We start from the raw sequence: 13,786 nt of genomic DNA on the forward strand, positions 1-13,786 counted from the left end.
CTCCAGGTGGCACCACCCACGGAGAGAAACTGGAACCGGGAATGGGCCAACCAAATATATTTCACTTTCGTTTTCCAGCGTAGCCGTCACCACTGTAGAAAATAAAATGCCGGATAGGTGGCTCACACGCAGCTCGTGTATGTATGTATGTATGTATGTAAAATAATAAAAAGAAATAAACGTGAACTAGTTAATTTTATTGGCCTGCGTGCTTTGTTCATTTCAGTGTGTGTGAACTGAACTTTCAGCAGTGGGAAGTGTGAACTTGCACAACAGTGGTTGGGAACTGATTTCTCCACCGTTGACAGAGTCACGCATCTCATCATTGCTTTTTACAGCAATATAAAGCAATCCTCACATCTCAGAATTTAGACACAGACAAATGGCAGCGCTCAGGAGCCGGCTGTAAGCAGAGCATTTGGGTACCTGCATGAAGATTTGAATAAATGGGCCTCCCCTGACAGAATTTCCATATCATGATGCTATGGTGAAACTTTTCTCCAAGCCAAGGGGGGATAAAGTGCAGCGATGAATCACGCTTTATAAAGTTGTTCAGCTGTTACACTTTTGAAAAAAATTACTCCTTGTAATCACTTTGTTCCAAGTCTTGAATATAACAAGGGAGCAAAAATGTGAACACATAAATCACTAACCATGTCAATACCCCATCCTGCTGAATTTTTAAAAAAGTATTTAAGTAGAACTGCTTACCCCAACTTTAATCTCCTGATTATTTTCTCAAACAAACCAGTCTATGAAATATTAAATGTCAGTGAAAAACCAATTATCAAATTGGTATCGGCTAATTTTCATTTAGTCCACTAAAGAATCAACTAAACAAACCTCTGCTGTGAGCATTTGATAGTTTCAAGTAAAGCAGTGGAGGAAGCAAAAATTAACTTTTTTCTAAGTTGCAAAGACATAGACAGTCTTCCTCAATTTGGAACCTAATCCCATACGGCCAGTACAAGTAGCATGTAGCATTTTTAAAGAACAGTTAGGACATTTACATGTCATCATTTTTGTCCCTGTGTGTGTGTCGCTGGGAAGCCAGTGCTAAACTGGAACCGCTGGTATCTCTTTGTAAGAATCACTTTCTCAACAAGACGGCAATGCGGGCCATGCACAAATGGCAGTTTTCTAATTCCAATTCCTATTTTCTTCCCCCATACCATACTAAATTTGTTTGTTTCCTCTGTGGATAAAATGGTTGTTAAGTTGTGGTCATCATGATGGCACATATGCAAATATTTGTAACCTGTGTGTTACCGCATGCCGCTGGCTGTTGTGATTCTGCTGTGTTCGTTCATCCAAACATGTTGCCAACCGGTTCCTCAGAATCTACTCTGTGTTTGCTCTGCTTTGCAAGAAATCGGAGGGGTGGAGGGGGTGAAACGCAAGGTGCAAATGAACGTGTCATGTCCAGTTTTTCCCACACAGTAGCACGTCCCTTGTCTGGTACTTTCATCCTGACACACTCAAAACTGAGTCATTTCCACACAAACTCGCACAAGTGCACAACATCTCTGAAAGGCATTGCGCTGACTCATACCGCCTGTACACTTTCATCTGCGTGTGCACGCGCATAATACAGTCATAGTGTTGACCTGCCGTGACCTTATCTTGTGTGTGCCGCTGTTTGATGTCCCCATGACTTCATACAAACACACACAAAAGGTTTAGTTCCATACCACGCAACTTCCAGTTCACTAGCTTTGCAGCTCGCCCGCTTTCGACCTGCACACGAGCTTGTGTACACTTTAAAGTTAGTTAAACTCTCTCGCATGCTGATATGGATTTAAGCCTGAGCATTAACAGTCCCCGCGGGTGTTGTAATCTGTGTCACCTGTTGATGAAGGTTAACCTCACACATAATGTCACCGCAGCACCGTGTGAGTGTAGACGTTACACCATAGACCCAGTTCTCTGTTTAGGATTAACCTCATTATAGTTTTATTTTTATTTTTATAGTAAATATCCAACAGAATGATCATCCTATCTAAATTCTTACTCTGCATGATTTTGCAGCTGTTTGGTTGTGTCATGGTCACAGGAAAAAAACAACAACACATGCAACAGATAATGGTCAGTAGTACAGTAAAAGTTATTTTTCGCTGATGTCAACATCTGTCATTTTGTAAGACACATGACTTTCCCCAACATTTTCAGGAATCAGGACTCACGCTCACCACGCAGTCATCATCTGAACCTCTCTTTTTCTGTGTTACAGTTTCTTAGAAATGAGCTGCGTGCCGTTCGTCATGTGCTTATCGGACACATAGTTACATATTTTTATGAAGATAAGTCAGTGTATTGTGCTTCCGTAACATAGCTGTGCTAAACCTAATTGTGTAGAAGCTCCTAACAACTAAGCTCCTATACGGTGGATATGTCGTCGCACACGGGACAGGTTTTTATTAAACAAGTTGTATCTAGTGTCTGTTATTAATTTAGATGAGACACGTGAGGATCGGCTTGATTCAGATGACTGTAAGTAATCCGTCACATTGTACTTTTTATTACTTCACATTAGTTGGTCCGAACAGTGTGTTGCAATGTCAGAAAAAAAACTCAAACTGGTCTAATCGGGTGTTGATGTGTGAGAACAAACTCTGCTCAACTGCCTGTTGGACACAAAGAAGTGTATTGTTACCAAGGTTCTGAGAAATCAGGACCTGGTACCGGCTGAAAAGGTGGACCTCCAGCACCCATCCTTGCATTTCAGCGGCAGGAAAACGTTGCTTCGACCGGTTTGCCACCAGCAAATATGCAAACATGAGGGGAAGAACGAGTGGATTGTTCTTTACCTTTTTCATTTCCTTTTATGTTCCTGAATGTTTTGTGTAGCATTTTATTCTAAATGTTTTGTTGCCATCAGCCACCATTACTGTGTGTGTGTGTGTGTGTGTGTGTGTGTGTGTGTGTGTGTGTGTGTGTGTGTGTAATGGTACAGTAAATGCTCCACACTCCTCTGCCGGGCGCCAGCTGCTCTGACATGGTGCTGTGTTGAGGTCACTGTCTTGTGATCGGAGGGGCTATGTGACACTCTGTCTTGTTGCAGCCGGCCTCTCGGCTGTGTGTGTGTGTGTGTTTTTGCATGTGTGTGAACCCAAATCTTTTGACGGAAAATTCCATAGTCATGGAAGCTAGTGCAGAGCAGACTCAACACCCTGAGGCTGCTAAGGTACACACGCTCCGTCACAACATATTTACTGTACCTTGGCTGGAGCTAAAGTTGGAAACCCAACCTTTGAGAGATACACTGGTGACGGTACAACTTACCAGCTAACATCAGTTTGTCTGGCTGGATCTTTGCTTTGTTGGCGTGACAGTGCTAACAGGCATAATCTTTATTGTAGGAGAAAAAACAGAAGTTGAGTGGCGAACAATATGTGAAAATTTTTCAACTCACAAACTGCCTCAGTCATGTAGCCACCGAATCCTGTTGTCGGGATTTATATTCATACACACCATGCCCCTATAACAATTGTAATTGTAGCCTAGTTTCCCTATTTTCAGAAGGATTAAGTACGTAGATGCCGGCATACGTTAATTGTAGCTGTGTGTGTGTGTGTGTGTGATCCAGATGTCCAGTTGTTACCCTCCAGTAGATTCAGAGGGGAGTTATTACATCAACAAAACTGGCTGACCGCCAAAGCCAAGAATAGATTCCTAGAGCTTAAAATACCACATGGATGCATCTTACAAACACATTACGTACATGCATATACGGCAAGAGTCGCTCTTTGTATGGTTGTTTTTAAGATTTCAGCAGCGACATACCAATAACGGGTGGGTGATCCACAAAAAAACAACAACACCAACTCTGGTAACCTGACATCATTTGTGGTAAACGAGAACATTCAAGGAAGATGAAGCGCATGTTTTCAACAATTGTCCGATGCCCTTGAAGGGAAGCTACACACCGATCTGGAATAATGCCACCGTTGGCTGTGGTTCTGTTCTCCCTCAGGAGCCCCCTCTTTGCTCTCCCTCACTTCCCCTTCCTGTCTGCAACAGGAAGTCAGCCTTGTCGGGCTTAAGAGGGCCTCATCTTCCTCATGTCTGTTATCAGGAAAAGGGAGAGCTTGTGATGGCACTCCACAGAATTTAACGGATGAGGCGCTCGTTTGTCCTTGCGCGCGTTAATGCAGGACGCATGCTTTTCATTTTTTTTGTTTTTCTCCGGCAGACTCCGCTCTCATCTATTTTTGGGAGCCGCCTGTGTTTTGGGGCTAGCCCCATTAGCCTCGCTTGATTAAGTCATTTAAGTCGCCTGCCCATTCCAAAGTGGCTGAGCAAAAGCTCCTGTCAGACGCCATCACCATCCACGCCGTCGGAGCCATTGTCAGGGGGGCCCTCGGCTGTTACGCAAGAGTCGCGCTCGCAGTCGGAGATCGCGGCTCCGGTCAGGTTACCCAAACAAGCTGGAATCCAGAGAAAGCACAGTGTTTGACAACAAGCCGTTCATCATCTTAAGAAATGGCAGTATCTCCTTGTGGTATCTGCACCGGTGGCAGAGAGCTTGTTTTTGTGTGTTTGTTAATGGTTTAAAGGTGTCAGGTCATGTTAGATTGAGTCTGGCTGGCTCACGCCCTCCCCTTAGTGCCTTTTGCTGGTTATTTTTTTTTGGCACTTTGCTCTTCTATGATTATTGTGTCATCACAGCAATATCGCAAGGGCACCGGGCCGTGCCCTGGAATTGTTGCCTGTAATTTAAGTGTCAGCTAAATACCATTAGTGTGAATATATTGTCTGTATTTTGAGCTGGTAAACACGCTGCACGGTTTAAGATAAACTCCCTTGTTTTTCTCTCGTCTCCCTCTGTCTCTTTCTGTCTTCCTGCCATCTCTCTCTCTCTCTCTCTCTCTCTCTCTCTGTCTCTCTCTCTCTCTCGTCTCCAGGTGGCTATAAAAATAGTGGATAAGACCCAGCTGGACGATGAGAACCTGAAAAAGATCTTCAGAGAGGTGCAAATCATGAAGTTGCTGAAGCACCCCCACATCATCCGCCTCTACCAGGTACACACTCACGCTCACCCACAAAGCCGATAACACACTCTGCTCACGTCTTCCACCTGAGATCCATGGCCCAATAGGGAGAGGGCAAATAAAATCTGTTGGGTATTGATGTTACCTGTTACCTTTTTGGGTTAATAGTACCAAACATGTGCATTGGTCGACAATAAATTATAAATCTACCTGTCAGTTTTTACCCAGGGAAAATTAACAGCTACTTTTCACACTCATGGTTGTACATCTGGGGGGCTGCCCAGGACAACCACAGCCGTCTGCCAAAGAACTTTTCTCTGGTGAAACGAGAGTTTCCTATTTGTTTTCAGCACCTAGAGTTTTCCAGCTGTATGGGGATTTTAACACCGAACCAACCTATCACAAGCCAACTTCTACAGCGCCTCGCCTGAAACAGACCCCAGCAGTTTAAACATCATCTCGACACAAATCCCCTCGCACAAGCGCACATTGAACTTTTACACAGTTAATGGAAGTGTTTAAGTCTATTTAAAGCTTGCTGTTTTTATGCCAACAATGCTTACTCATTCCGTTGCATAACTGTTGTTACGCCTGTCAGAGGGTCCGTAGGTCCTCATTGTTATCATTTGTTGGATGTTTTTCAGGTGATGGAGACAGAAAGGATGATCTATCTGGTAACAGAGTACGCCAGTGGTGGAGAGATATTCGGTAAGAGAGTTCCCACTTTTACCTCGGTGCAGATTGGTTTGTTTGTACTGCGTGTTCCTTCTTGATTTGATGTTTTTCCATTATTTACTTCCTTTTGCCTTTGTGCCACTACTATTTGTAGAGTTTAAACTCCTCTCTGGAACTTTTGAGTCATATCCAGTCTCCTGCGTCCAATTTCTCTGTTTTCTAAAGGGTTAGGAAATCCCTCCTGCGTCCCGCCTTAATGATTGATGTCGTGATTTATTAGGCTTAATCGCGGTCATAGGCTTCACATCCTCACAAGATATGTGTGTGTGTGTGTGCGTGTGCAGACCATCTGGTGGCTCACGGGCGTATGGCGGAAAAGGACGCCAGGAAGAAGTTCAAGCAGATTGTTGCGGCCGTCCATTTCTGTCACTGCCGCAACATCGTCCACAGAGACCTGAAGGCTGAGAATCTGCTGCTGGACCACAACCTCAACATCAAAATCGCAGGTGTGTGTGTGTTTTCACTTAAGAAAGTATGGGTGCGAAACTTCATGTAGTTGTTTTGGGCTCAGTGAGTGGGCGTGGGCGAGTGTCAACATGTGCCTGTGGAGAATTTACCCGGCTTGATTGAATTTAGTCTGTAGAGGAAAGTGATGAGATTAAATGAACGTCTCTCCTCCTCCTCCCTGTCAGATTTTGGCTTCAGTAACCTGTTTTCTCGAGGCCAGTTGTTGAAGACATGGTGTGGTAGTCCTCCCTATGCCGCACCTGAACTCTTTGAGGGCAAGGAGTATGATGGACCTAAAGTAGATATATGGGTGAGTAGACTTTTAGGTATGCACAAGGCCGTGTTGGGTTGCAGCAGAGGGTGTAGCTAACTGGTTTGAATTTTCCAGGAAGACAAATGCAAAAAAAGAAAAAGAATCCTTGACATGTTTTTGTCTTCAAATAGTCCACACTAATTCAAAACACTGTTGAATCTTAGTGTTTTCCTGCTGTTATTTCTCTGTGTAGAGCTTAGGTGTGGTGCTATACGTGTTGGTGTGCGGTGCCCTGCCTTTCGACGGCAGCACTCTACAGAATCTGCGAGCACGGGTCCTCAGTGGCAAGTTCCGTATCCCCTTCTTCATGTCCACAGGTAGGACTCCGGTCAGCTCTTTCTCCATCTCATGTCATCTTCTCTTCCTCCTCCACACCATACCTTGCCACTCGCTTTTCTTTCCCTCCATCCTTGTTGAGTGCATTTCCTAGCTTTTGTTGCACCATGCAGTATTTATATCCACGTTTGCTCTCTAGCAGTGTTTTTCACTGCCTTTGGGACAGAAAGTATCAAAACATTCATCAAAACCACTCTGGCAACACATTGATATCCAGACTGCAAACAGATACAGTCGAGAGGGTAGTGGAGTGGATGTTTTCCAGTTACTTTAATATAGATTATATTTCAGCTTATGTCATGTTCAAGTATTGTTTGTGTGTTTATTGCAGACTGTGAGTACTTGATCAGACACATGCTAGTGCTCGAGCCCAGCAGACGGTTGACCATGGAGCAGATCTGTAAGAACAAGTGGATGAGACAAGGTGACCCGGACCCAGACTTCGACAGGGTGAGGCCCCTCTCTAGAAGTGATCAGCAGTTGGTGATGTCTTGACTTAAGGCAAGGGGTCATGTGAAGATGACAGCCTTGGCCTTGTTTTGTGAAGACAACTCACGTCATCTCTTCTCCCTTCCAGTTGATAGCAGAGTGTGAGCAGGTAAAGACTGAGAGGGAGACGGAGCTCATCCTCGACCAGGTGCTGATAGCCATGTCTGAGATGGGCCTGGACCGAGAACGCACACTTCAGGTGAACATACAAATATACAGCTGACGATTATTACAATTTTCTGCACTGCCTTTTGTCTTATCCTGTTGTTTTTTTCCCCCTCTCCAGTCCCTACAAACAGATGCATACGATCACTACAGTGCCATCTACAGTCTACTGGCTGACCGCCTCAAGAAACACAAGACCTTGCCCGTCGCCCCACCCACACCGCGCCCCATTAGTTATCCTCTTAACGCTGTACAGGTAAATTTATCGTCCATTGGTTTGATGGTGGTTTTACAGCCTACATGTGTCAAATAAAACACAGTTTGGTGATTTTTCGTGGCTTGTCTATGCTAAGTTTTACAGCTTTAATTGCGATTTCTAGAGCCAGTTGGATCATATAGTTAGCTATATATTCTTATGTCTGTCTATACTATCAATCATTGATTTGTGGATGTCATGATAGCAAGAGATTCATAGTGGTTTTCATGAAAAACAATGTTTGATTGTGAGCGCTTAAAGGAGAGCGGTTTTGTCGAGGGCACCTTCCAACGTTTTCCGTTTGACGCCGATTTCATTAGCCCAACTTTGTGGTCGTTGTGTCAGTCTGCTGAATTGAGTTAATTGGCTTCAACTAACAACTGCCAATCCCTCTGCACTAAGAAGATTGTTAGAAAATTAGTGCAATCCTCACGTGACCCGTGTGCTTGTGTGCCCAGCAGACGGATCCACAGGGTAATCCCGTTAGCATGACTGTTCCGCACGTCCAGCTCATCAACCCAGAGAACCAGATTGTTGAGGTGAGTTGACCTGGTTGTGTCAGCCTGGCACAGGATGGGTTTGATCACAGGAGTGCCTGAACCTAGCAACAACTGCTACTATGCTTCTTTGTAGCATACACAGCGTCACCCAGTCTTCATATTTTGGATGATTTGCACGTTTGTAGCTGTCTGTCCAGTATTTTCCCTTTTTACTACTACAGTTTACTACAGTTAGTTTAGCCTGGGATCCATCTCGTAGTAGACTATGATCAGACACACATAATCACACATGCATGTGCACACACTCCAATATAACTCGCACAGCCTCAAAGCTGACTCACGAATGCTGTGAAACACAAGAATGCGTCAGATCACCGCATTGCAGCAGGATTTTCACAGAAGACATGAACTTAGCACACACGTTAGAATTCAAATACGTTCAAAACGAACACAAGCATGCAACATACACCACCAAAGGGCTTTGCCATTGACCAAATATGTGCATGTGTTTATTGTTTAGCCGGATGGCAGCATGGCGCTGGACAGTGATGAAGGGGAGGAACCATCTCCAGAGGCCATGGCTCGCTATCTTTCCATGAGGCGGCACACTGTGGGGGTACCAGACCAAAGGTAACGCATAAACACACAACTCTACTAACATTGTCAACATTCTTTAAGGTGAATTTCAACAATATATCCCAAATTCTACCAGTACAAGAGCTAGTTTCTAGTAAAGAAATGTAATAATTCCTTCCCGTTGTTCTTTTTCCTGCCGCCACAGGACAGACATGCAAGAGGACCTCCAGAAACTGCCTCCAGGCTTCCCTCGTGGTGCAGCGCCACAGCCCCCCTTCCCCCCGCTGGTCCCCACAATGGGCCAAATGCACACTCTCATGCCTACGCAGAGCTTGCAGCCCACACAGCAGCTGGAGTACAAGGTACAGTCAGTTGGGTTAAGCTTTGGTGTGGGGGTCTTTCAGTTGGCCTTAGAAGGAAGGTGTTTGCTTTATTGATTTTCCCCTTCAACCCAACCTCCTGTGTCTGCTGATCCTACAGGAACAGTCCTTGCTACAGCCACCTACCCTGCAGCTGCTCAACGGTATGGGACCTCTCGGTCGAAGAGCTTCCGACGGCGGGGCCAACATTCAACTACACGCTCAGCTCCTCAAGAGGCCCCGGGGGCCCTCGCCACTTGTCGCCAGCCCGGTGAGAAACTGGACCTTTTTGTTTGTGCGCAATTGGTATATTTTTTTCCCCCTCATGTTGGAGTGTTGACTGGTAAACTCTTTACCTCTCTTAGCACCCTATCCCTGCGGTAGCTCCCGTGGATGAAGAAGGTTCGGACGGAGAGCCAGACCAAGAGGCAGTACAGAGGTAACCCACGATGACGGTTTTTGGTGAAGGGCTGTACTGTACAGAGGTGCTGTCTAAACTGAATACTCTGGAGGGCCCCTAACCTGTGACAACAGGTCGGTGGGATCAGTGTTAATGTTGAATTAAGGATAGCTAGCTTAAAAATGTTCTTAAAGCATCAAGAGTTCTTAGTTTGTAATACAGATCACTGCCTTTCATATAAGCCAACCCTTTACATGCAGTACATTATGTTCGTAGCCAAAAATTTTTAGATTAAGGGGGGGGGTGTTAAATCCACTTAACTGAATACAAAAGAAGGCAAAAACACTGCTTACACAACAAATACCAGAAGCATGCGGTGGAGGTTTAAAGACACGTTTATGCAAGAATTTAGAAAAACTGTCCAAAATACGAGCTTTGTCACAGAAGGAGCAGAAATTAGTCCAGTGTACGGACAGATACAGGTGTTTGTGTATTATGCAGTTGTGGTTGTTGGATTCAGAAGTCCAGGTTAGGGTTCCCCAGCTGGTCCTCTTCAGACAGCACCTTCTGTAGTCTTCGCTGGTGTCCTGGGTTGCTGGGAGTGAGTGCCTCTAGGCTGCTCTGCTTTTTATTTATTTATTTATTTTTTATTTCCCCTACGGGTGGTGACCACTCTGCTGTGGTACGCTTACCCCATCCTCTACTCCTTTCTCCATCGCGCAAGTGCCTTCTGCCGCAGTTCCAATCTGCCACCAAATCCAGCCCTCCTATCTCTCCAAATCTTTGGCCGAGAGCTTTCTTTATCTTGCTTATTTTAGCCAGTGCCAAATTGTTCTCTGGACTTTTCTCACTCTTTCGCACACAGCTTTCGCTAACTCTAAAGCTTGCAAAACCCGATGATTAAATGGCAATCCAGTCCAATCCTTGAATTGGAAGCTGGGGGTTGTGGGATACCCATAGGCTGTTAACATCCATCTATGGTGTAATTTTATTTCATGTTTTTCTGATTGGCTAAGATGATAATGAATGATGGCACCCATTGGCAGAGGTAGGAAGGGGTGCCCCCCACCCCTCCCCCTCCATCTCCAATTAGCCAATGAGGACAGTGAGCTGACCAGCGCTGCTTCCTGTCTCCAACCCCCACCCCCCGTCCTACCCCCCTCCCTGCGGCCCAGGTACCTGGCGAACCGCTCCAAGCGGCACACGACGCACGCGCTCACGAGCACATCGCATGGCGAGCCCTCGGCAGAGTCACAGCGGTCCCAGGGCCCCCGCCAGAGGGGGGGCTGGGCCCTCGACACACACACCCGGTGAGGGGATACGCCCGCTCCGAGCTGTATATGCACAAACACGCACACACAAACACACACTCACATGAAATGGGCACATCAAGCCTCACTCTGTCTTTTTCTCTCTCCCACACACACACACACTTGCACACAAAGCTGATCTCACACACACACACACACCTGGTGAAGGTTGTGCACCTTACCAAACAAGGAGGATTTTTTTTTTTGTCACTAGTTTGGAGGTGGAGGGCGTGGCACATGACAGACTCCACATCACCAGTAAACCAGGATTCAAAATAACTTTTTCTTCCCCCAAAAACCTGGAAAGAGCAAGTATGTGACAGGTTGACTCCAAAGATGTAGCAGACTGATCTTGTACGAGCAGCTTCTTCAAAACTAAATCATCAGCTCTGTGTAGTTTCCCCCCAGTAGAGGCCACAGTTTTGTGTTTTGGTGTTTGGAGTAATTTTAGCTTCTTTCTCCAAGTCAGTTCAGAAAGTCTTCTGCGATACTGGGCGTACTCTTTTTTTTCATTGTGAAGTTTGGTGTTTTGGATGCAGTGGCAGGCAGAACCTGTTGTCTAAAATGTGGCGTGCTGTAGATAGGTGGATTTGTGCCCGTTGTTAAAGGACACGTGCTGTGTGGGGGAGGGTCTCAGCAAAGCTAGAAGCTGTATCTTTGGTTCGTGGAATTCTCTGTGGCCAGCGTGTGCTGTGATCTGCTGGCCGTTTATCGATGAAAACTGTCTCTCTCTCTTGATTTGAGCTGTTAATGAGATGCGGCCGAACATGTTGTCGGCTTCAAAGTGATCAAATCTAGCCAATTTTGCACAGTTCTTCTTCAAAGTAAAAATTCACCCCGTAAACTGTCTCCTCCTCTGTTTTTACAGCATAGCCACTGGATTCGTTTTTTTAACATATCAGTTGTGTGAATTTTGGGCTCCTGATGTTTTTTTTTTTGTTTTTTTTTTAAACACTCGTATCCTCATCAGATACTTAAACATGCAATATTTGTGCAGGTTTGAAGAGCTCAAGCTTCTCATGTGTCTGTTTGACTGATTACGTGCGTGTCGCTGTGTCTCTGTTATCTGTCATGTTGTGTCTTGTGTGTGTGTGCGTGTGTGTATGGCTGTGTGTATTTGTGCACACACGTGTTTGTGTCTGCTCCTTGTGGTCCCCCCCACCCACCTCTCCTTCCCACAGATCCAGCTATAAGGACTGTAACACCCTTCATCTCCCCATGGAGCGCTTCTCACCCGTCAGACGTTTCTCTGACGGCGCCACCACCATCCAGGCCTTCAAGGCTCATCTAGAGAACAGCAGCCTCATCAAGCAACTCAAACAGGTACATCATTCCGCTTGGTATCAAGGGGATATCGCCTGCTTTTTTTTTTTCTTCCTCCAGCTTGCCTGCTTTCATGAAAAAATGATCTCTCTCTTTGTCTCTGTGGCAGAAAATGAGGCAATATTTTTGTTGTGGGGTCATTGGGTTTATTGATCAATACCAAACAATGACTTTACCAGGTGCTGAGATTTCCAAAAATGTCCCCTCTGGTCTGTAGTCTGCTCTTCCCTGAACACCCCTGCCTTTTTTTTTTAAACCAATCATAGGAAGAGGACAGCAAGGGTCTTGCAAACAGTGATGCAACACATTTTGGCAAGTACAGAAATAGTGGCGCATCACAGCCAGTCTGATGCAATTTTAACTCTGTTAGGAATACACGCCAGGATCCCTGGCACTGCACATTTATGAGGTAAACTCAGTGATGCAGCAGGATGTGACCCCAAACCCCCCCCAACCCCACACCGAAGTTACAGTAAGAAGCTAATTGTGAAAGACCAGATTAGGGGCTCAAGTCTGGGTCAGTCGAGCAGCAGAATTGGCAGAGCTGGGATCTGTCTTCGGGGAACATTGATGGTAATGGTGGCCAACAGGGAAAGAAATGGAAAAATTCTGCTCTTTTCCTGTTTAACAAATGTCAGACGTGTCAGTACAGTAACAACATTCAAACATTTTATCTTGATCTGGCAACTTAGGGGGAAAAAAGATATTTTTGTAGCATTCTTTAGTAGGAACTTCCCAAAGCAGTAACATTTTGAGGGCATTATTTTACCTCTCTATAGTGAATAAATTGTGAAAATGAAACGGACACTATCATGCAAACTGGATTATACTGTCAAATAGGGGAAATGTCTGATGGTCCTGACCAAAAAAAAGGTAAAGTGAAAGTGTCCTCGTCATGATGACAGGGATGAAAGTCAGCTCCGGGTATCCCTTCACTAATCTTTAGCAATCAAGCGACGTTCAAACAAAGAGTAAACTTGGTGAACCAGCTCGAGCATTGTCATTAAAGACTGACACAACTTCGACTCATTGCAATCTTGGCGCACGGCATTCAGTATTTGTTGAGACCAATTGAGAAAAACCTCAAGCTGCTTCTTGAGACATTGCATCATTCGCAGTGACACTGCAAGATTACCTCACCCAGTCAAAGGCGTAGGTCGGGAGAAGGATAATCATCATCTTCGCAGTGGGTGCTTCATCCTAGACATGTACTGACGTGTGGGGATTACCATTACTCTCAAGTGTTAACTGGGTTAATGTGGACAGAAGAGAGGTTAAACCACGCACAATCTTTGCCCTGGAAAAAAATGTATCCCTAAAAAGCTCAAATGCTTTTTGAGATAAATACTAATGAGAGTGTAGATTTTACAACTGGGAAGGAACTGTGTTTGCAGGGAGGATTACACCACCTCAGAGTACATCATGCGTTGTTGTAGTTGGTCATACGAGCTGTCAAGCCTGTTGTTTTCACGAGTTAGGACTTCCTTCACAAAGTGCTTAGGGACATTAGGCTTAGACATCTCAATCACACGTGGCAGGAAATTGGTTCGGACTCCTGCGAAAAGAAAAGAAGATTTAGCAATTGC

At 45.2% G+C, this 13,786-nt stretch overlaps 1 protein-coding gene across 5 annotated transcripts in view; it reads left to right on the forward strand.

The window, feature by feature from the left end:
* Positions 1-13,786, forward strand: part of sik3 (SIK family kinase 3) — a 29,891-nt gene that overhangs the window by 5,960 nt on the left and 10,145 nt on the right. For 2 of the 5 annotated variants that reach the window (XM_019274755.2, XM_010745249.3), the window contains exons 2-16: positions 4,905-5,021; positions 5,636-5,699; positions 6,011-6,172; positions 6,359-6,483; positions 6,680-6,803; positions 7,154-7,272; positions 7,400-7,510; positions 7,598-7,732; positions 8,191-8,271; positions 8,753-8,862; positions 9,014-9,170; positions 9,289-9,438; positions 9,533-9,606; positions 10,743-10,877; positions 12,059-12,200. In XM_019274755.2, coding sequence (XP_019130300.2) covers positions 4,905-5,021; positions 5,636-5,699; positions 6,011-6,172; positions 6,359-6,483; positions 6,680-6,803; positions 7,154-7,272; positions 7,400-7,510; positions 7,598-7,732; positions 8,191-8,271; positions 8,753-8,862; positions 9,014-9,170; positions 9,289-9,438; positions 9,533-9,606; positions 10,743-10,877; positions 12,059-12,200 — 1,806 coding nt within the window. The remainder of the gene's footprint in view (positions 1-4,904; positions 5,022-5,635; positions 5,700-6,010; positions 6,173-6,358; positions 6,484-6,679; positions 6,804-7,153; positions 7,273-7,399; positions 7,511-7,597; positions 7,733-8,190; positions 8,272-8,752; positions 8,863-9,013; positions 9,171-9,288; positions 9,439-9,532; positions 9,607-10,742; positions 10,878-12,058; positions 12,201-13,786) is intronic. The other 3 variants (XM_019274757.2, XM_010745250.3, XM_019274756.2) reach the window with 2 other exon arrangements.

The sequence above is a fragment of the Larimichthys crocea genome, chromosome VII (genome assembly GCF_000972845.2).
Source record: "Larimichthys crocea isolate SSNF chromosome VII, L_crocea_2.0, whole genome shotgun sequence".
Taxonomy (NCBI): domain Eukaryota; kingdom Metazoa; phylum Chordata; class Actinopteri; family Sciaenidae; genus Larimichthys; species Larimichthys crocea.